At 49.5% G+C, this 21,294-nt stretch overlaps 1 protein-coding gene across 1 annotated transcript; it reads left to right on the top strand.

Moving 5' to 3' along the window:
* Positions 1–12,561: 12,561 nt before the first annotated feature.
* Positions 12,562–19,356, top strand: IRX3 (iroquois homeobox 3). The gene is made up of 4 exons (XM_063313108.1): positions 12,562–12,907; positions 14,898–16,074; positions 17,660–17,726; positions 18,817–19,356. Exons 1-4 carry the CDS (start codon positions 12,686–12,688, stop codon positions 19,061–19,063), a joined length of 1,713 nt encoding a protein of 570 aa, XP_063169178.1. The 5' UTR covers positions 12,562–12,685; the 3' UTR covers positions 19,064–19,356.
* The last annotated feature ends 1,938 nt before the right edge of the window (positions 19,357–21,294 follow it).

Raw genomic sequence — 21,294 nt, 5'->3', positions numbered from 1 at the left:
GTGGCTTATTCTCTTTTTCCTTCTCTATGTTTGGGGAAACTGGGGCAGGGGGTGAATTTAAAGAAGTCCTCTCCCCAGGCCAGCCTCCCCCCTCCTCCAGTCACACTTCCTCTATGGCGCTTCTGCCAGACACCCGAGCACAAGGATCGATCGCCAATCGATCCAGCAGGCCAATCCATCACGCGGGTTTTCTTTCCGAAATATTTAATTAAATGTGGTGGCAAATGACGCCTCAATTTATGGGGCTCTGCTCTAAGAGCTCTTACCGAGCTGGACTTGGTACCTTTCCACTACCCAGAGCTGGCTGGGATTATAAACGGTCAAGAAGACCAGTTTTTTCCAACAGATTTTCTTCCAAATATGTTTTTTTTTTCCACCCTTCCATTATATCTACTTCCCCCTCAATACCTCTGCTTTACCAATATCTTAGCGCGGGACCTGATTGTAGACTCGCGCTCTCGAAGGCTCATTTCACTGGGCCTGAGCAATCCACCAGGCCAATTTTATTCACTTGGCCGGTGCAACGTGGGAACAGCTTTTTAGCTTGTTCGTGGGCCTACGGGCTCCCTGAAAATTGCGGGCGAAGTTGGTAAAGGGACTGCTTCCTCCCCCCCCCCCCCCCGCCCCGTTGAAGAATGAAGAATTGGAGAGGTGGGAATTCGCTTTCGCCCCCAGTTTGAGTCGAGTTTGAGATGCTAAATTATTAGAGAAGGAAGAAAGGGAGATGGGCGGGGGGGGGTGAAGAGAGGGGAGGGGAGGGGAGGGGAGGGTGACACTGATAGCTGAGCACGAGGATCTTCCCAAAATTTCTAAGGAACGAAAATCAGCGGGATCTCATTCAACTTAATGAGCACGAATAACTCAATCCTAGAGCCGTCAGCAGAAATAAAGGCATGACCCGGTCCCCCAAGACGCGCTGCACAACCAACTCCATCATCCCCAGCCCGGTGGCACCTGGGTCTCTTGGATGACAACCATCCTCCCACTCCCCGGCCACTTGGCAATCCGGGAGCGTGGGGCAGACGGGGCTCCACTTCCCATCGCTCTCTCCAGCCTGCCGGGCTAAGGTGATGGGACCGGGAGTTCCCACCCTTAAGACGCCCCCACCGCCCCGCCTGAGAAGCGCCCTCCCGCCGCCGCCAATTCTCCTTCCCCGCCTGGCGCTCCCCGCTCGCCCCGCGCATCGGCGAGAGAAGGGAGCGATGGGGGGGTGGGGGGAGCGATCGCGTTTGACCCGCTTAAGAAAACGGCCATAATTGCTACCCGCCTCTTTCCCCAGCCCCGCTCGCCTCGCGTGTGTTTGCAGATCTTACTTTAATGGCAAAAACAAACACGCTTTCAAAGGGAATCGAGTGTGCCCGGGACTTTCGTGGGGAGGGAGTGCGCGCGCGCGAGTTCCGCGGTCTCCGGGCGGGCGGGCAGGCGGGGCGGCGCCCTTGCACCCGGCGAGACCCCCCTTTCCCACCTGGGCGAGGAAGAAGAGGGGTGGGGGGTAGAAGATACAACCGCCTTTCCTCCAGAACCCCCGCAGGAAGTTAACCAGCCAATCGATACGAGCCTGGGAAATGAACCTGGTTGGTTCCCTACTGCGAGACGGCCTTAAGTAAGCCGGGTTCAAGGGTTGGGAGCTGCAGCCTCCTTAAGACGGAGGAAGTCCTCGGAAAGGAGAAAAGCTGGTGACCCTTAAGACACGCAGTTGGGCCGTGTGACCCAGAGAGAGAGAGGGAGGGAGGGAGGGAGGGAGGGAGGGAGGGAGGGAGGGAGGGAGGGAGGGGGTGAAAGGGAGTAACCCGAATGGGTTCTAGGTATCCAGAAACATCTAAGAATGTTAAAAAGAGTAGAATAACATGAACCTTGATAGGTCAGACCAGAACAAAAATCTACTTGGTCCAGTCTTCTGTTGTCAACCATCCTAAGTTCCCTCAGAACTTCCAAGATGGAGATTCTTGCCTTCAGCACCTAAGGGTCAGTTCAGAGATGGATACCAGTTATAAACATGGAGATTTCAATTAACTGTAACAGTTCATAGATGTGAACTAACCGCTCCTCCTTGATGAACAAGGGCAGACTGTCTTTTAAGGAGAGAGACACCATCACAACGTTTTGCAGCAGCCAGTTCTTAATAACAAAATTGAATCCACCCTGGTTGATCAGTGCCTCAAAAGGAGGGCAAAATAACCAAAATCTGTGGGCATCCTTCAAAAGCAAGATAGAAATCCTGTGAGCTTTGCCATCACTTGAGACAAAGCTTCCTTCTCCGTGATGGTACGTACAAACAAATTTAGTTTTTCCTGATGCCTGCTTGCAGAGGGAAAACAAGGAAGATTGGTTCATTTACTGAAAAAGATCACATCCCAGTCTCTGCCTAAACCTAAGCTGCTTCCCTCCCTCCCCCCTCTTTATTTTGCCCTAACGAGGTTTTTGCACTTGGTAAATTGCCCCATCTTCAACAGTCTGGCTGTTCTCTCTGGTGGAAGGTGAAATTTTCTATTGGAAATCAATATGGATCACACTTTCTGTAATGATAGTGATCCTGTAAAAATTAGCCAAGGAGAAAATAGCAGAGGAAATGGGGCTAAGACCATCATCAGAAGCTATCCTTCTTATGCTCCCTCCTGTCTTGAAAGCTCCTTTGCTGTTCAGCATTTCAAGACCACTTCCTTGCACATAGAATACAAGAGGCATATTTTAAACAGATGCAAACAAACCATCTCTCCCCTCCAAACAATAACAGTAAAATAATCTTTCAAGCTATTTAAAAAGAAGCATCCATCCATTCATCATTGATCAATATGCGTGTCTTTTCATGTCTAGGTCTCATAAGGTAGGTAGGCAAAAATTTGGAAAACAAAGAAACTAGCAGCTAATATTCAGTAAACTAGGCACAAAGAAAGAGGAAAGTTCAGAACTGAAGTTCTATCACCAGAAAGGCCCCACTGAAGCTCTGCAGGACCTTGGATGAAAATCTCAATACGTTCACGTGAAAGTTCTCACGCACCACCATTAAAGGTAGTAGATGGTGTCTATCTTTAATGCTAGATCATCCCATGCTCCAGCAAGTCCAGCATTCTGTGTCATTATGGGACCAACCAGATGCATCATGGAAGATCCCAACTTGGACAGGGAGTGATCACCCTTTTCCACTCTTGCTCCCCAGTAGCTGGTATTTAACATATGCAGCCTCTGACAGCTACCAAGACTAGTAGCCATTGTTTGACCCAACCGTCATGAATCACCCTTTTTAAAACCATCTGAACTGTTGGCCATCATATCTGAAATTCTACCGGTGATGGGGCTCCGTAACTTCATGATACCTTCCCAACTGTTATCTTCTCCTGTTATCCATCTGGTGTTATCTTAGATGTTGCCTGCCCCACCTACTTTTAGAGTACAGCCATCACTATCCCACCCAACACCTGATTCAACTCTCAGACCAATGTAAATTGTACAACTCTGGTTTAAGGGATGTTAGGGGCCAACTGAGACTGTTTCCTTAATTTTCTAAGGCTATTTATGATGTATCTCATGCTGCCTGCCACAGTTCTTCTCGCTCATAATCTACTTTTCAGGAACCTGTCAAACCTTTTGCAGCTTTTAATACTGTTATGTGTTTGTTACCATTTTCTTGGTAGGATTCTGTATCACTTTGATTTTTAAAAAAGATGGGATAGAACTCTTTGGAATAAGTAAACGATTGAATAAATTGTGGTGGGACCTTGTATCTGATGGTATTGTGCAACCTCCCTCTCACACACACTAAAGCAACCTCAGTGCTTTGAAGTAATTTCGTGTAATCTCAGTAAGCATCCAAGTCCCCTTCCCACACTCATACACACACACACACACACTCCTCCAAGCTCATTTTTTTTCTGCCTGACAACAGATGCAAGCTCTAATGCAAATATTGTTTCAGTTTCCCTACTGAATTAACTTTGTCACTTAGCCCAGAAGCTGGCCGCGTTAAGCTAGCTTGCATTTTAATTTGGCCCTGAAGTTACTTATTTCATTATTGATCAAACATAATGCTGAATCAATGATCATCTTGTTACCTGGGCCATTTCCATGTAATACAGTGATACCACTGCCCGGAGTTACTCATTCCCATCCCAAAGTGACTTTACCATAAAATCAATGCTTGTTTGTTACTGATATAAGGGGCGGCATCTATGGAATGAGGTACAAACTCAGGGCTTATAGTGGGAGGTATCTGGCTGCGCTTTCTCCCAAGGGCTCTGAGGTGGAAACAGGGCATCCAAATCAACCAGGTGAAGTTCAGATCCCTGGCTGCAGAAGAGAAGACAGGTTTGTCCTCACCTTGGGCATTGCTCTAATGCAATGTACTCTCAGCCCTGGGGGGAGGTGGGGGGCAGAAACAGCTTCCAAACCCAGTGGGCTGTGTCCTAATAGAATGGGTTGATGAAGGAACTGCTGTTCTTCCCCGTTGATAGAAATGATAAGACAAGTCCAAAATAGACCTGGCTTTTCTGGAAGCGTTCACCATTCTGACTGCTGATCTTCCTGCTGGAGAAACATTTGTCTATGGCTTGTCTTAAGGGTGGTGGTACCTTCAGGGATCAAGGGGAGTCTTTAGAGGAAGTTGCATTCATCCACTCCATTTGCTGCATTTGCCCAAACCTGCCAAGCTGACACCCATGCCTTTCCCAGTATGACACCCACCCTCTGACCCACCCACCGAGAGAGCAATCAAGTTGTCACCAACATCACCCGCTCCAGTTGCTATCTGCAGAAGTACAAACAATTGTGGGGGGAGGGGGGCGACCTCCGCTGCCTCTTGTCTAATGTGCAATGTTGGTGGCATGAAATGAAGGTTTTCAGGCGACATCATAGTGTGAACATTTTACAAAGACCAGCCCTCTAGTTGTCCAGTCTATTTAAAGGTGGGAGAAGAAAGATCAGAATCTACCTTTTGACACATTGGCCTTGGACAACCAATTGTGACAGGCACAGCAGTGATCTGCTCACTATTTCCCCCAAACACACCCTCAGTTGTGAAGGGCATTATATTGGCATTCAGTTTATACTAATTCTTCCCAACTTTGCATCTCTATACAGATGTTTGCATGCAACATCCTTAAGCAATTATTTCCCTTTATATTTAATTTAATTTCGTTTTATTCAAATTGGCCACCCTATGCCAGTTCCTGAGTTAAGCAATGCAGTTAATTGCTATTCTACAGCTGTAGTAACAATGCATCGGGTTCAAGCCTCTTGTCCCTTCCGAGGTTCCTGATCATGAGGCTAGAAAATCAGTTCATTATGCTGGCTGCTCAAGGAGAAGCCCTTCTAGAGGCCCACTCCTTATCCTCTGCTCCCCACCCCAGAAGTTCTATTTACATGGATTAATTAACACATCTCTGCAATATTTGGCTAAAACTGGCATTGAAAAGCTGGGGGAAGGAGAAAGGGCCCTCTTTCCTCACACACAGGACCATGTTCAACTTAGAACAAGCACCAGAGTTCACTGGGGACACACAAGGGTAAATACCAAAGTAGGGAGTCATGGAGAGAAAGGCACAAAGAGAATAATCGGATTTAGAAGACCTCATAAAACCCAAGGAGCCTTGTTCAGCCAAGATCAACAAGCTAATATTGACAAAGAAACAGCATATAGATGCCTCTTTGGTTGGTTGGTCTCTCTCATACACACGCACACACACACCCCAATCTTCTTTGTCAACACTTTCTTGATTTGGTTTTCTCTGCTGGGGACGGAGTGAATTAAGGGCCCAGATCTACGGATTGACAACTGGCTAGTAGTGTTTATGTAGCGTTAGCTCAGTTAAAATCATGGAAGTCCAGAGGGCATCTGTGTGACAGAAAAAGATGCAAATAAGTGGTTCACACATACGCATTATGCCATTAGGACATACAGAAATATCATTGCGGCCTCTGCTGGGCACCCATGGATGAAGCTTAGAAGATGCATTCACCCCACATGCTCCATTTGGTTAGTTTTGATAGGGGCAGATGGCTTAGCATATGATACCATTTGGGTTAGCCGATGGTTCAAGGCATTGTGCGCACACAGAGAATGGGTTAATTCAGGGCTGAGTTAAGCTTGCTGTATAAATGCAGTCAGAACCATAGATGCTGATCCAGCAAAACCAGACCCTTAGTCCTGGTCCTCCTGGAGAAATGGTAATTTCCCAGGAGGGAAATTCCCAGGAGGACCAGGATTAATTGTGGCTCAAAGTTAGGTCTTGATGGGAGGCTGGCTTTGTGGAAAGTTCACACTGAGTTGAGGCTATCATGGAGATGCAGTGCTCTGAAGCTCCCCTGGCATAGATGGTAAGGTGACCAACATCATCAGTGCATGGAATCTAAAACTGCTTCTTCTCAGAACAGAAGCAACTCAACTCTCAACTCTGAATTTGGTCTCACTTATTGGTTGGTGTTAGCCTTTCCAGGAAATTGATTCAGGGAGGAGCCAGCCTGAGTCTCTTCTTAATAGTACCTCCATTCCCAGGATTTCAGGAATGCTTTGGTCCTCTTTGGCCACATAACAGTTTCCGAATATTTGTGTCAAAGCCACCTCCCTGTATCTCTACAAATGAAGTTGCACCACATGCTAGATTAAATGGGTTATTTGGTTGAACAAATATTTCAACAAATATTTTTATCTAAGCATTCCTGCAATGTGGTTAGGTTTTATTAACTGGGTTTAATGTACTGTGTGAACCATCCATTGTGCCCTACTATAATCAGTGTGAGGTAAGTGGCAGAGCAACATCTGGGAGTAACGGTCCATCAGTGGATCATCTAACACCTCGAAGGCCACCAGATGTGAGATGCAAAATCCAGGCAACCAGTAGATGTCAGCCAAGGCAGAGCTATCTGTATCCCCTTGCTGCCCTCTAGTGGTTACTTGGGAGTCTTGCTGTTCAGATCTGGTAGCCCTGATCACCACTGTAATTATATGGTGGGACTGCTGTTGTCTCAGGTAGAAATGTATTCAGCTGCAGGTTGGGTCCACCCAATTCCCTGTGGCTTCATTTGTATGGCTCTATTCCTCTCTCTCTTGAGGTTGCTACCAACTTTGAAAATGGATGCCCCAGAAGATAAATTATAGCAGGGCACTTTTTGTTTCTTGCTTGCAACTTGTCCTTCTCTGAGCAAGTATGTCCCTCTGTGTGTGTGTGTGGCTTCCTTAAATGGCTTAGAAAGCACTTAAGGCCCTAATAGCTTGTGTTGGCCAGCGTTTTCCAATTAACTAATATCACTTTGATCCTATTAACATGGAGGCTTTTATAACCTTCATTTCAACTTCCCACCTCCAAAAGAAAATCTTTTGCTTGTATATTCACAAGCATGGGGAAATTTGGCTTCCTTCTCCACAATCTGTCTTTCTTTGCAAGCAAGACCTTAAGCAAAATATTTGTTTGACCAGTGCCCTGGTATCTGTTCTGCAAGTAGCATTCAGGCCTGGAAGAAATTATCAAGGTGATCGTGTTTTGGAGCATGCACCGAGTGTCTTTTTTCACGACCAAAACTACCCTGATTTCTGGAATTACAGCTTGGGGGGGGGCACTCAGTGTAACCCTTGAAGCAGGAGCATCTTGGCTTCTGTTTGTTCCTTGCTGGTGGAAAGGGAGGAGAGAACCACAGGCTGGCGAAGGAAGGACGCACTTGAGATGACAAATCAAGCTTCCCTCTCACCTTGCGACAGATCCCAGCTTTAAAAAAAAAATGTCAGAAGAAGGAAACTGGCAGAGAATTCCTCTTCTTTGCTCTTCAAAGAATAAATTTAAGTGGTGCCCTCACTGATGCTGCAGGGCCTGATGGGAGTTGCAGTCCAATGGAGCTTTGTTTCCAGATACATTGGACTACAACTCCCATCCCCCCTGCAGCACCAGTGAGGACCCCTCTTCAATCTTTCTTTCTTTCTTTCTTTCTTTCTTTCCCACAATCTTGCAGGAATTGTGTATCAGAGATCCTTTGGATGTTAAAGACTACAGTTCATGGTAGCCCAGCCAGTCTGGCCAATAGTAAAGATGGTGGGGGTTGCACCATGCTCTACACCCCCTTCCATTTTTTTCCCCTCCCCACCTGGGGTGAAAAACATTGTACCTGCCAGGTGAGCTGCAGCCCTTTCCTCTGAGCAAATCCACCCATTCCCATCAGGTCTTCAGGACCTCCAGCCATCCTCCCCATCCTGTTTCCTTCTGCCTGCCCTCTCCCATTTTACTGCACTTCCCTGTTCCTCTCCACACCTCCCACCACTGAGTTCCCAGAGGCCATCCAGATGGGCCTCTTTCACCTTCCGCTTGCCTGGGGATAAACAGTTGACAACATGGGGGAGGATTGTTTTAGCTTGGAGGGCTCTGATTTGGTCTGGAATTGGGAGATTAATCATCTAGAACCCATTTCTGTTCTAACTCAAGGACTGGGTTCAGGATGAGTATGAATCTTGTTATTAAAGGAGTTAATCATCATACCTTACTACCAATATCATCACTGGATGCCTTGAGGGTTAATGCTGAACAGACAGGTAGCAGATCATTCATGTAACTAAATAAACAGACAGACAAAAAAGACCAAGCCTTTCTGCTCCAAAGAAGAACTCAGTCAAGATGTTTCCAATGGGAGTTTTTATAGAGAGGCTTCAGAAATGTGTATGAGGATAAGAGATTTTTAAGTGGGTGATTGGGAGCATGATCCAGGAGAGAGACACAGATCTATAGGCAGCAGTCCATATGTTCCCACATGCATGTGACTTAGAGCTTCCCTAGTGGGCTGGTGAAAATCTGGAGGACAGTCAAGAGGCAAAGAAAGTTCTAATTTGATCTTGGGAACTGAGACTTGCACTCAGGGCAGGCCCCTTCTTCATTAGGGGTACTTTGAGTTAAGACCCCACCTTGAGAAGAAGCCTGGGTGTGGGAAACAGCCTGGCAGGATTGCACACGCGCACACACACACACACACCAACAAGGGCTGTAACTGCCTGGTTGGTCTTTACTCTAAACCAGGGTTTCTCAGCCTTGGCCACTTTAAGATGTGTGGATGTCAACTTCCAGAATGACTGGCTGGGAAGTTCTGGGAGTTGAAGTCCACACATCTTAAAGTGGCCAAGGTTGAGAAAACCTGTTCTATGGGGTTGATACAGGCCTCTTATTCAGAGTAGTCCCATCTGGAGAGCCTTCAGCTGCAAAACATGGGCTGAGATCCCCATCATCCATCTCTATGGCTTTACTTACAGGGGCTGCTGGGTTTTTGCTCCTCTCTGCCCTAGCCTAAAAATTATTAGGGGTTGCACACACTTGGGGAGGACAGTACCCCCCCACCCCAGAGTTCAGAACCCCCAATAACTTTTAGGCTAGGGCAGAGAGGAGCGAAGTCCCAAAAGCCATAGATAAGCTTAGCATCCTGCTTTAATTGCACCAATCTGATTATCTCTATTCAGAAGCTCCCTTAAGTTCAACAGAATGTACTCCTGGTACAGCTATCAGCTTTCCCCAAGGCAAGTACTCTAGAGGGATGATCTTCCTTCCCCAGATGATGGGCACTGTAGTCCAAGCCATCAAAAAGACCCCAACGGGCCTGAAGGTGAGCATAGCATCAAACTTGTCTTCTCAGCCTTCCCATTATTGTGTGTATGCATGTGTGGTTTTGTGTATGCGCTGCCCAACCATCCCATCCGTAATACATGTGTCTGTGCGAGGAAGGAAGGAAGGAAGGAAGGAAGGAAGGAAGGAAGGAAGGAAGGAAGGAAGGAAGGAAGGAAGAGAAATTTCACAAAAAATGTGATGAAATTAGGGATGAAAGCTGACTGGGTGACTTTGGGCCAGTCCCCTCTCCTTCAGCCCAACTCACCTCACAGGGTTGTTGTGGGGAAAATAGGAGGAGGAAGAAGCGTTAGGAATGTTCCCCACCTTGAGTTATTTGTAAAAATAATAAAGGCAGGATAAAAAATCTAAAAAATAAAAATTGCCTCCATTTCTTTCTCTCCCTTCTTTGCAAATTGTTGCCGTTGTCCTATTTAATCCCAGAGTTCAATTCAACAATATTATCGATTAGCCCAGAAGTTTAAAAAGATCATTCACAAGACAGCAATTGGAGGAGGGGAAATAGATTCCAAAGCTGGAACAGAGAATTGGGCCGGGAGGGGAGGGGCTGGCAAGGCGCTGGGAACAGCCGGGGCTCAGCTTCAGCAGACAGGCGAGGCAACGGAGAGCAGCGTAATACGGTTAGAGATATTTCTCCCCAATTTCCTCATATTGATTCCGAGCATTTTCATTTTAAAATAAACAAAAACAAAAACAAAACCATAATCCGTATTTATTACAAGCGGAGAGCGCTTTAGAAGAAGGAGCAATCAAGGTCGATTTCTCGACCGGTTTAATCTGACATGAATTTGATTTTTCTTTTAACGAATAAAGTTATAAAATAAAAGGCAGGCAAGAATGAGGAGAGAGTGCGTTGTAGGTGGGGCGATTAAAAGTATTTGAAACCTACAGGGAGGGAGGAGGAAAGGGAGGAATCAGATAGAAGAAATCTAAAACTCGGAAGTGCCTGGGAAGCAGGAAAAAAGATGAGAAAAAAGATGAGAAATTATATATCCACTTGGGGGGGGGGCCGCGGGGGGAGAAAAATAAATAAATAAATGCTTTTCTGTTCTCTGAAGGATGCAGGGGAATTCATCCGATTTCCTGGAGTATAAACATACCCGAAATCAGCGAAGGAAATAAAGAACGCAGAAATGTGCACCTGTTTGTTTATATCTGCACGTGCACGAGCGTGGGTGCGCACCGTCTCCCCTGCGTGTGTGTGTGAAATGCCAGAGGAGGCAGCTAAACCTCATGACCTATATTTTAGGTATGTTATAATTGCATTCTAGCTGAAATATAAGCCGTACGTCTGTGGGCGCCGATGAATATTCAGAAGCTTAGCTCCCTTTCAAAAAACAAAAACGCAACCCCATAAAAAGCCAATTAATCTCGCGGGAGGCTACTTTGAGAGGGGCAGTTAAGAAAACAAGAAGGCAATTTAGGGACATTTTCCCAGGCTTCTGTGGGACTATTCTCAGGTGCCCAAAACTGCGATCCCACATTCCCGTCAGGACTGAGTCCCGCTGAACAAGCTTGGGACTTGCTTCTGAATGAACCGGGCTCGCATTAAATGCCCCGCTTGGAAGAATCCTTAACTCCTTGGTCTCGTGGCGGAACGGCGTTAGGAATGGCTCCCTCTGAATATTCCCCTCTGTCTGTAAATTGTTCTATTTTTCAGTCCCGTCCTGCTTAACTCCGAGCGGTATCTCTTCTGCCATCTTTCGCGTCTAGAGAAAACGTTGGTAACTGTCCCAATTAAAGGCAGAGCACCAAGCCAAAAAGCTGAGCAGGAGTAGCGCCGGGACGCTTGTCATTATGCGTGCGTGTGTATGTGCGTCCCGCCGCTTCTTTCTCCTACTATTTATTTGTCAGAGACCCACGGAGCTGTTCCGATGTCTCTCTCTCTCTCCCTTTCTTTCTTTTTTAATTAATTTGCCTCCTTTTCTCGCCTTTGACGTTAAAAATATGGCATATGCGTCTTTGAAACCCCGGAATAGGAAGAACGTTTAACTTCACTCCCCGTGCCCTTTATTATTGTTTTCCTCCTTACGGTTTTCCATTACTTCTTGTACCAATCCTTTCTGCGTTCGAAAAACGACTTCAACATTTGGTACGCAAGGGACGGTCACCTGAGGGACGGCGCGGAAGGCAGAGGGGCGGAGAGGCCGTCAAGATCGCGGGAGAGATATTAACATCCGCTGGAATAGCCGGATCACGAGATGGAGGTGGGAAGAAGTGAGAAAAGTAAAGGAATGAACTAGATACTTATTATGAAGAAACAACAATTACCAAGGATTGAACTAGTACCTCGTCGTCACCACCATCCATTTCCACCAACGTTCTCCTCCCCCGTTAAAACTGATTTTGATTTCCAGTGAGGGAATAATAATATTAGGATGATGATGATGATGATGATGATGATGATGATGATGATGAATGACTGCTATTAGTTTAAGCCCCGATTCCGGGGCAGGGCTGAAGCTTTGCAAAACGGCGACCCGATTGGCGAGGGCTTCAGCCAGATTTGAACTCACTTAAATGAAAGGCGGTGACGTCATGAAAGGGAAGGCGGGGGAGGACGAGTCAGAGGCAGGCCGAGTAAGCAGAGCCAGCCAGCCGGGCTTAAAAGAAAGGGGAGGGGCCTAAGGGAGCGACTCCGGCTGTCAATCAAAGGCGGGGAGTTCCACGAAGTCCCCAGCAATTCTGCACGGACCTGACCTGCAGTCCATCCAGATCAATAGGAAAAGTGAAGAGAGAAAGAGCTTTGCGCAGCGGCCACCGAAGGTAAAGCAAGAAAAGGAGGAAGAAGAGGAGGAGGAGGAGGAAGAGGAGGCAGCAGCAGCAGCAGCAGCCCCGGGTCTCGCCTGGTCTCCACCCCCGCCCTCTCCCTTTCCCACCCCCCCGCCCCCTCCCCCGGCATCGCCAATGTCCGGCAGACTTTCCGCGCGGCGCTAAAAGTGCGGCAGAGGAGCCAAAGGCGAGCGCGGAAGCTGTCCGGCCGCAACTTTCTCGCCCCTCTCGCTCTCTCCTCTTCGCTTCCTTTCCTCCCCCTCCCTCTCTCCCCTCCCCTCTTTCCTTCCCCCCTTTCCTCCCCCTCCCCCCCGCCCCCCCGCCCCGCCATGGCATTTTCCCAGTTGGGCTACCAGTACATCCGCCCGCTCTACCCGACAGAGCGTCAAGGGAACAGCGGCTCCCGAAACGGGACAGAGCTCAGCCCGTCCGGATCCCTCTGCAGCGTCTTGTCTTCCATGTACGGCGCGCCTTACGCGGCAGCCGCGGCTGCTCAGGGCTACGGGGCCTTCCTGCCTTACGCGGCCGAGCTTCCCATCTTCCCGCAGCTGGTAAGGAAAAAACTCGACGCCCCCCAACCCCCGAACCCCGACTTTTCCAAGTTCCCTCCTTTTCCTGTCCCTCCGCCGCCTTCCTCGCAACTGTTCCGGCGCGCAGAGCAGGGGCGGGAAGCGGGTTTAGCAGGAGGCCGGCTGGAAAGCTTTGCGTTCAAACACGATCTCCCTTTTCTTCCCCTCGAGACGAGCCCGCGTGCAAAGCGTCAGGCTGCTGCTCCTCGGGAAGTGTGCGTGTTTGCGGGGTGGGGGTGAATTTTCCTTTCTTTTCCTTTCTTTCTTTTCTTTTCTCCCTCTCTTTTTAGGGCGGTCCGCAGAGAAAGCTCCCCATTTCAGACAGAATCCGATTTTTCTCTTCTTTTTCTCTCTCTCCCCGCCACCCTCCTCTCGGCTCTTTAAAAAAGGCAGCCGGATCCTCAAACCAGTTGCTGCTGGGCAGTTTTCAGATCCTTCCCCGGCGGGGAATCTTTCCCCTCTGCGCTTCCCCGACTTTACTTGTGCGGGGGGGATGGAACAGGGGCCGTAAGAGGAAGGAAAGAACCACCTTTGGCAGCGCTTCGGAGAGGTTCGGCTCCTTTGCTGCTCCGGAGCCGGCAAGGGAAACCCCCAGGGTCGGGAATCTGGGTTTTAAATCTATATTAAATGGGCAAAGGTCTTACCTCTGGCATCCTGGATTTATTACCATCACGTGTCAACGAATAAGTGGTGTGCGTGTGTGTATGGAATAGTAATAGTAATAATAATAATAGGAAGAGCCGGTTTAGGAGTGCAGGAAATATAATATTAAGGAGGAGAGTTTGGGTTGATTTTATTCCCCTAAAGGAAGGCTGTGAAGAAAAGTTAGGGGGAGCTGCCGTTTTGTTTGTTTAAAACGTTGCAAAGGTTCCAGAGAAAGAGGAAAAGACCACACATTTGGAGGCCTGGGTGTGTTTTCCAAAAAGAAAATCTTGAGGGATCTCCAGCTTAACACAGATACTCGCACCCTCAGTCGCACATATATAGAGGAAGCAGAGCGAAGTGGGGATCTTTCCTGACTGAAGGTCTGATTGACATCTCCCTGCATTGTTGGGCAGCTTTCATAGATTTTTTCCCCAGCACCTCCAATATGCAAAAGAGGGGGCCTGGAGAAAGGGGCATACCCAGACGTCCAGTTCAGGGTTCTGCCAGATTCAGACTGTGTGATCCCCCTTTTATTCCTACAAAAATTGAAAGCAGCCTTAAAAAAAAAATCTAATCTTCCCAGGGCCGCCACCTCCTTTTTTCATTCATACCCCGATGCATAGCCGTTTTCATCCTCCTCTTTCCAGTTCATCTCACGCACAGGCCCCCCTCTTTCTGCAGAGGAAAACCAAGTCCACTTTTAGACGAGGGTTTTGGGAGGAAGCCCCTTCATCCCAGCGGGAGAGGGAATGTGGAGTGAGAAAGGCCTCAGGAGTTTCAGGAAAGCCCTTTCACAACCCGAAAGGGCTGGGTGTTTAGGACTGGGGGACTTCCTGGAGATTCCCTCTCTACCGCCTGCCAAACTAGCTAAAAGAGAATCTCTTTATCGCCGAGGATTCCCAGGTAAAAGCTGTCTTCACACAACTCACTTCGCCAGATCAGTGGCACGACCCGGTTGGCTCTATTTTCACTAGTTGCTAAACTTGTTAGTAATCATTTTAGGGTGCTTTTTTCTTCTTTTTCTTTTGTGGGGAGCGGGTTAGGCGTAGCGTAAATCCAGTCCCTCTGCTTTATTGACTGAGGGCTGCATTAAACAAGCCGGGGAAAATGGGCCAGTCCAGGGAGCCGGGCAAGCGAGTTCTGCCAAAGCAGCGCCAAATTTCACTGGGGTTGCTTTCTAATTTCAGGCATTAAGACAGAGGTCGCCGTGAGTTTGCTGGGTCCACCAACCCGCTTTCTTTTTCTTTTTCCCAAGGAAGAGGGGCTGCTTGTGGGATTCCGGCCTCTAACGCCCTCCCTTGTACTCTCTCTCCCTTCCACCGCTCAGGGCACCCAGTATGAGCTGAAGGACAGTCCCGGCGTCCAGCCCCCGGCCTTCCCGCCCCCCCACCCAGCTTTCTACCCTTACGGGCAGTACCAGTTCGGCGACCCATCCAGGCCCAAGAACGCCACGCGCGAGAGCACCAGCACGCTGAAGGCCTGGCTGAACGAGCACCGCAAGAACCCCTACCCGACCAAGGGCGAGAAGATCATGCTGGCCATCATCACCAAGATGACCCTCACCCAGGTCTCCACCTGGTTCGCCAACGCCCGCCGGCGCCTCAAGAAGGAGAACAAGATGACCTGGGCGCCCCGCAGCCGCAGCGAGGACGAGGAGGGCACCGCGTACGGCAGCGAGGACGGCGAGGCCGACAAGCGCGATGCCGACGACGAGGAGATCGACCTGGAGAGCAGCGACACCGAGCCCGTGGAGAGCGGGGCGGCCGGAGCCGGCGCCCCGGGCGGGCAGCTGCTCCTGCACGTCGGGGAGGACGAGGAGGAAGACGAGGAGGGCGCCCAGGCGGCGGCGGCGGCGCTGCGCCTGCCCTCCCCGCAGGAGGCCCGCGCTGGCAGTGACAGCGACTCGGAGGAGGAGGAGGAGGAGGAGGAGGAGGAGGAGGAGTGCTCCGACGGCTTCGAGGAGCTGTCCGGCGCTCAGGAGCGCTTCCTGAAGGCGGTGGAAGCGCGGCGGCGCTCCTCGGCGGCCCACCCGTCCTCCCCGCCGGCCCTCCGAAGCCCCAGCCCGGCCCCGCAGCCTGCCCCGCCGCCCAAGCCCAAGATTTGGTCCTTGGCAGAGACCGCCACCAGCCCGGATAACCCTTCGCGCAAATCGCCCCCTGGCGGCGGCGGAGGCTCCCCCCAGGCCGGCCCCCAGTGCCTTCCGCTGGGGGCGGCCCCGCAGCCCGCCCCGGGCGCCGCCGCCGCCGCCGCCGCCGCGCACAGACTGGTCTCCGCCTGCCCGCTGGGCAAGTTCGCCGGCTGGTCGGGCCGGCCCTTCCCGGCCGCCCCCCCTCACCCGCCCCACCCGCTGACCTTACTGAACACGCCCCACCTCTTGGGACTCGCGGGGGGCAGCCCCAGCACGGCTCCGGCGGCGGCGGCGGCGGCGGCGGCAGCGGCGGCGGCTCTCGCGGCTTTCTCCAGACCCGCAGACCAGGCGCCGAGCGCGGAAGCCTCCGGAACAGGTAACCACTGGACGGGGCGGCGGGGGCTAAACCCACCGCCGGAGGGGAGGGGGGCAAGCTGGGAAGTTGTTTTGTTTGGGGGGAGGGCAGACGACGTGGAGACCCCTTTGGACCTCCGAGGCCGAGTCGAGCCGTTAATCCTTCTCTACATCGGATCGAAACAGATTGGGGGGGGGGGCTGGAGGATGGGACGTTGGACCCCAGTGCCCGGGGTTTTGCCCACAGAAGGCTTGTTGAAGGGGCAAGCGCGTTAACTCGGGGCCCTCACTGGCTGCGTTCCCACGACCACTAAGCCACCAACCAGCCATTCCTCCTCTAGCTTAGCTTGATGTGCGGAGCCGGCTCTGGGCTGGTGGTTCTGTCGGTCGGACGAGACTAGGGAATTTGGGGGAATCGAGAAACCTCGGTTCAGGTCACGGCGGGGGTGGGGGTGGGCAAGTAGGTCGTGCGGACCAGGCTAGCCCGAGTTCAGTAAGGAGCGGAACTGGCGAGAGGATTTAAATGCCCAGCTTACGAAGCTGAGGACCTGGAGGTGTGGGAAGAGAAAAAGGTTTCCCAAATAAATATGTTAATTGATTTTTTTAAAAGAGAGAGAGAGAGAGAGAGTGGGGGAAATGCAGAAGGCAGTTTGAAGAAGTGGGAAGCAAGTCTTCGGGAATTTGAAGCCCGCGGCAAGGAAACGTGAGAATCGAGAGAGAGAGGGAGGGAGAGGGAGGGAGAGGGAGAGGGAGAGAGGGAGAGAGGGAGAGAGAGAGAGAGAATATATATTGATAAACTCATTTCTGGTTTTTCTTCCGGGGGAGGGGCGAGGAGAGGCTGTGCGGGTGGGAACCTTCTCCTGAGGTCCGATTAGGTCATTCGCCTGAAGTGTCCGAAAAGGAAACCCTTGTTGAGGCTTTCCATGCCAGCTTCTAGCCTGCTTTGGGAGTTTTCTCGAGCGGGGGGGGGGGGAGGGGGTGGCAATCGCTTGCGGTTTCTATCAGCAATGAAATCGAGCCGGGGGAGACGGGGCGGGAGTGAAGAAGACCCCAGCTAGCCTCGAAACGGGGCTCGGGGCAGAGGCGCGTTGCTGTGGTCAAAACCCGATTTTCCCTTTTGCCGATGGGGTGTTGTTTGCATAGCCAGCAGCATTCCCTGTGGACTCAACCCCCTTCTCATCTACCCTCTCTTCTGCACCTGTAGCCTTCGGGGTGGGGGCGGGGGGCGTTTGTATAGTTTTTCACCCAAGTAGCTCCAGGTTTGGAGATCTGGGTGCTCCTGAAGTCTTCACTCCCTTGCTAAGGCAACCCTTGCTACTTACTCGGAAGTAAGGCTGCGCAGTTGAGGGGGCCTTGCTCCCGGGTAAGCGGGATTGGAGCCCAGGGAATCAAAGGGTGAAGCCGGTGGAATTAAAGAACGGGATGGACTGAAGTTTTGGGAACTGTGGACCTGTTGGTTGGTCGGTCGGTCAGTTGGTTTGGCAAAGGGGCCGAATTAAGTTCTGAAGAATAATATGACTTCAGGGACTGGTAGAAGAAAATCCAAGGTGCTTTACAAAAGACAACAAACAGGACTGTTTTTCTTTGTTTGCTTTTGTTTGTTTTAGATCGATCTAGTGCCTTGGAAGTAGAGAAAAAGTTAATAAAGACAGCTTTCCAGCCAGTTCAGAGGCGGTAAGAGATTATCTATGTCCTAGACTAGCAGATATATGAAAAGGGAAACCAAACTGGAGTGTGGGGGAGGGTGGCCCATTTGCTTAGAAATCAGTTTTATTTGGAATTGAATTGGTCTGGTTGGCATCCACCTATAGCTTCGCCAAAGTTAACGTCACCGGGAGCCATTAGAATTTACTTCCAAGCAAACGTGTAAGGATGGAATCAAGATCATATTAGGGGTTAGGAGATCATTGTAAAAGGGGCACTTTTCCCCCCCACACATACGTTCAGTACTAGCATGCTTTAGTCTGTATTTTGTGACTTTAAGTATAATTACTATATCATTTTGGTGTCTAGAGTTATTAAAACTCCTGCTCAGGAGTTGCAGAGGTGTTTCAGACATGCAGTTGTCTCTCTCTCTGTGTATGCGTGTATGAACTGGGTTCTATTTTTGTTAGAATAAATTGTTAGAGTAAAGATGAAGCTCTCAGCTGCCTCCAATTCATGATGCAGTTCAAAATGGACTCTGTTTAAAAATTGGTTTAATAGGTGGAGATTTGACACTAGTTGTAAAATATGTGTGTAGAGAGAAGGAAGCTATCAGCCTACACTGTGATGCATCACTTAAACCATAAATATAAATTAGCATAAATAACAAAACCAAAATCGAAATCTAAAAACAAACCATTTTGGCCCCTGCCCTCTTTCAATGCTCTAAAACATGCATTTATTTTTTACCTCTCTGTGTATGGGTATTGATCCAGGGCAACAGAGAATTAAGCATCTTTTAGCCCACTAAAATCAGGAAACTGAGTTGGGAGATATTTTTATGAATCTTTGGGAAACAGAAAGGAGCGATGCATGTGTTATAGGCATGGGCGTACACACAGAGCACAGAGCAATGAAGAAGTGTTAAGCCAGCAGCTGCTGAAAATTGTGTGGCATTCTGGATTTTCAAAATTAAAATAATTTTAACACAGAGTCTTGTCCAGGATACACTGGCACACCTGTAAAAGTAAAGAAGTCCCATTAAACTGGTACTGCTGAATTAATTAAGAGCATTCTAACATCTTAAAGATTGGACCATGGTTTTATTTTATGGCTGAAGGGCCAAGGGAGATCTAATTCTCTCCCCCTCAAATGCTAATTCTACAATAAATTTAAATTCAATAAAACTCTGCATATCCCAGGAATCCTTGATTAGCATCGTACCTATTAGTTCAGACCCAGATGATGAGATATATTGCTCTTTAATATACACACACCCAAATACGTATTTTCTCTATCCCTTCTCTTCTAGGCCTCAGAACCAACTTGATGCAGCTATGGTTCTATCTGCATTGTCATCATCATAGTTAATTTTTTAAAATTATTGTTCTAATGAATGTAAAATAAAATTCTCTGTATAGTTACAGCTTGTACGCATGTCTGTGTATTAAATGAAAAAAAAATAAGCGTGAGGGGGGAGAAATCCAATTCTGTACTATCATCTGGATTAGCTGAATTTGTGAAGTATTTTGGAAGTCTGGTGAGAAATAGACATTTTTTTTTTGTATATATAGAGTAAAACTCTCTCTCTCACACACAAATGTACATACTTGTGAACCAAACTGTACAAGAAAGTATATATTTTTGGCTAATAAACTGTTGCCACTTTGACTACAATTTCTCCTGATTCCTGCTGGAGCTGTATTATTTATTCTGAAATGTCCTTTCCTTGGGAGAATCCAAGTCTTGCTCTTCTAAGAAAATATCCACCAAGGCTTTGTGTGTGCAGAAGAGAGAAACAAGAGGGGGGGGGGGCGGCAGGGCTGAGAAACTCTACGGAGAGGGGGAATGCTTTCTTCGTCTGATCTGGGACAGGGCGCCTCAAGACCTTCTTGCTTTAAATGCACCAGTCACTTTAAGAGTTGCGAGAACCTCGTGGCTGATCAGAATTGATTTTTTTTTAAAAAAGCTGAGAATGGGTGCAATTAAGTTTCCTCCCTGGGCAAATGTGTAAATCGGTTCTAGCAAGCCAAGCATTTTCCGGAGGGCGTCTGGGCGGGTGCGCGCGTCCCCCAGTTTCTTCTCGGGGCGCTGATAAATAAGTTGACGCGAAGCCCCGACTTCGGATCGGAGCTCTCGACCCAGCTGGCGGTATCCACGGCTGAGGAGACGCAAGGTTTCTCGGGGGATAGAGGCGGGGAGGAAGCAGGCAAAAAGAGAGAAAGTCTCGGCCTTCTTCATTATTTTTTCCTCTCCCCTCCCCCGCATCTCTCCTCGAAAGAGGTCTGTATTAAGAGGTGCGACGGTTTGGCGGGATACCCAGGGATCGCGCCCTCCCGTGATTATTTTATATTCATTAGCCAATCGTTTTTATTTGTTGAAAAAAAAAAAAAAAAAAGACGGGGGGAGGCGAAAGAATCTCCGAAAGTGAAAGGCGAACGGGAATCCACTACGTCTGCTTTGGAGGCAAACCTGGATCCGGAGCGCCCTCTGCAGGCGAAAAACAGCACGCCTGTTTGGGCGAGGGGGGAGCTCCGCCAGGCACACGGGCACGTTTACTCGGAAGTAAAGGCTGAGCGACTCCAGACGGAAAAGGATTCTCAGGTAAGTTTTCCCGGCCGCGCTGTTTTCGAAAGATCAACAGTTTTTCTTTCTGCCCCCCCCCCCCGCCACTCTTATTGCACAGGGGCGCCCCTTTGTAAGGCTCGGGGTTATTTTTTCTCGGGGTTTTACCCCCACCAGCCCGGCTGCATTTCTGCCAGCGGGAGGGGAGCGTGAAAAAGCAAGGGCGGGGAGCGAGGGTTTGGGGAAAACGCGGAGCGGGGGGAGCTAACTTCGCTCCAGTCTGAGCCCCGACACCCCAAGGACCCTATTATTCGGTGTTTGTTAGCTATCGATTTTCTTAGCCTTTTCCCCTACCCCCGCTTGGCAACGGAGGACAGCTGGCTTCTGAAGGACGCTGGGGGAAAAAAAATCCCACGAATTTTTGGACCAGGGTCTTAATATCTCTTGTGGTTTGACGTTTTAAAGAGGGTTGTTAATCTGTCGTTGCAAAAGCTGGAAAGAGGATGGTGTCTTTCCCCCCATCAAAGGAAGTTTGCCTGCTGACTTTTCCTAGTCTCCAATAGAAGAGAATCTCCGTAGCTCAGGGTTGAACTGTGGAGTCTTTGTGCAGGGCCACAACTGGGGGGGGGGGGGGCAAGTGGGGTATGTGCCCCAGGCGCTGCGCTGGGGGGGAGCCAAAATGGGCATGGAATCCGTGTTTGCCCCCCCCCCCCCGTGACACAGACCCTAGTTGCAGCCCTGTCCTTGTGTTCTCTGAGCTTGGCTGTTTGATTGTAGACGTTGCATGACCCGACTGGGTAGCATCTTCAGTGCCAGTTAGTGTGGGGTTTTGCTCCCTGTTTATGTACAGTAGCTTGTCCTGGCAGTGTAGGTAGGGGCCTGGTTTTCTTCTTGGCCAGGGTGTTGTTTTCTGCTTGATTGTTTGTCCCCCTAGTTAATTATCTAGCTGTTATCTAGTTGATAGTTTGCCTGGTGTTAATTGCTGCTTATCTGGGTGCTGGCCGCTGGAGAGGATGTGTTCTGGTCACTCAAT

The sequence above is a fragment of the Candoia aspera genome, chromosome 11, assembly GCF_035149785.1.
Source record: "Candoia aspera isolate rCanAsp1 chromosome 11, rCanAsp1.hap2, whole genome shotgun sequence".
NCBI classification, from domain to species: Eukaryota; Metazoa; Chordata; class Lepidosauria; order Squamata; family Boidae; genus Candoia; species Candoia aspera.
This window is presented reverse-complemented; position numbering and strand designations above follow the sequence as displayed.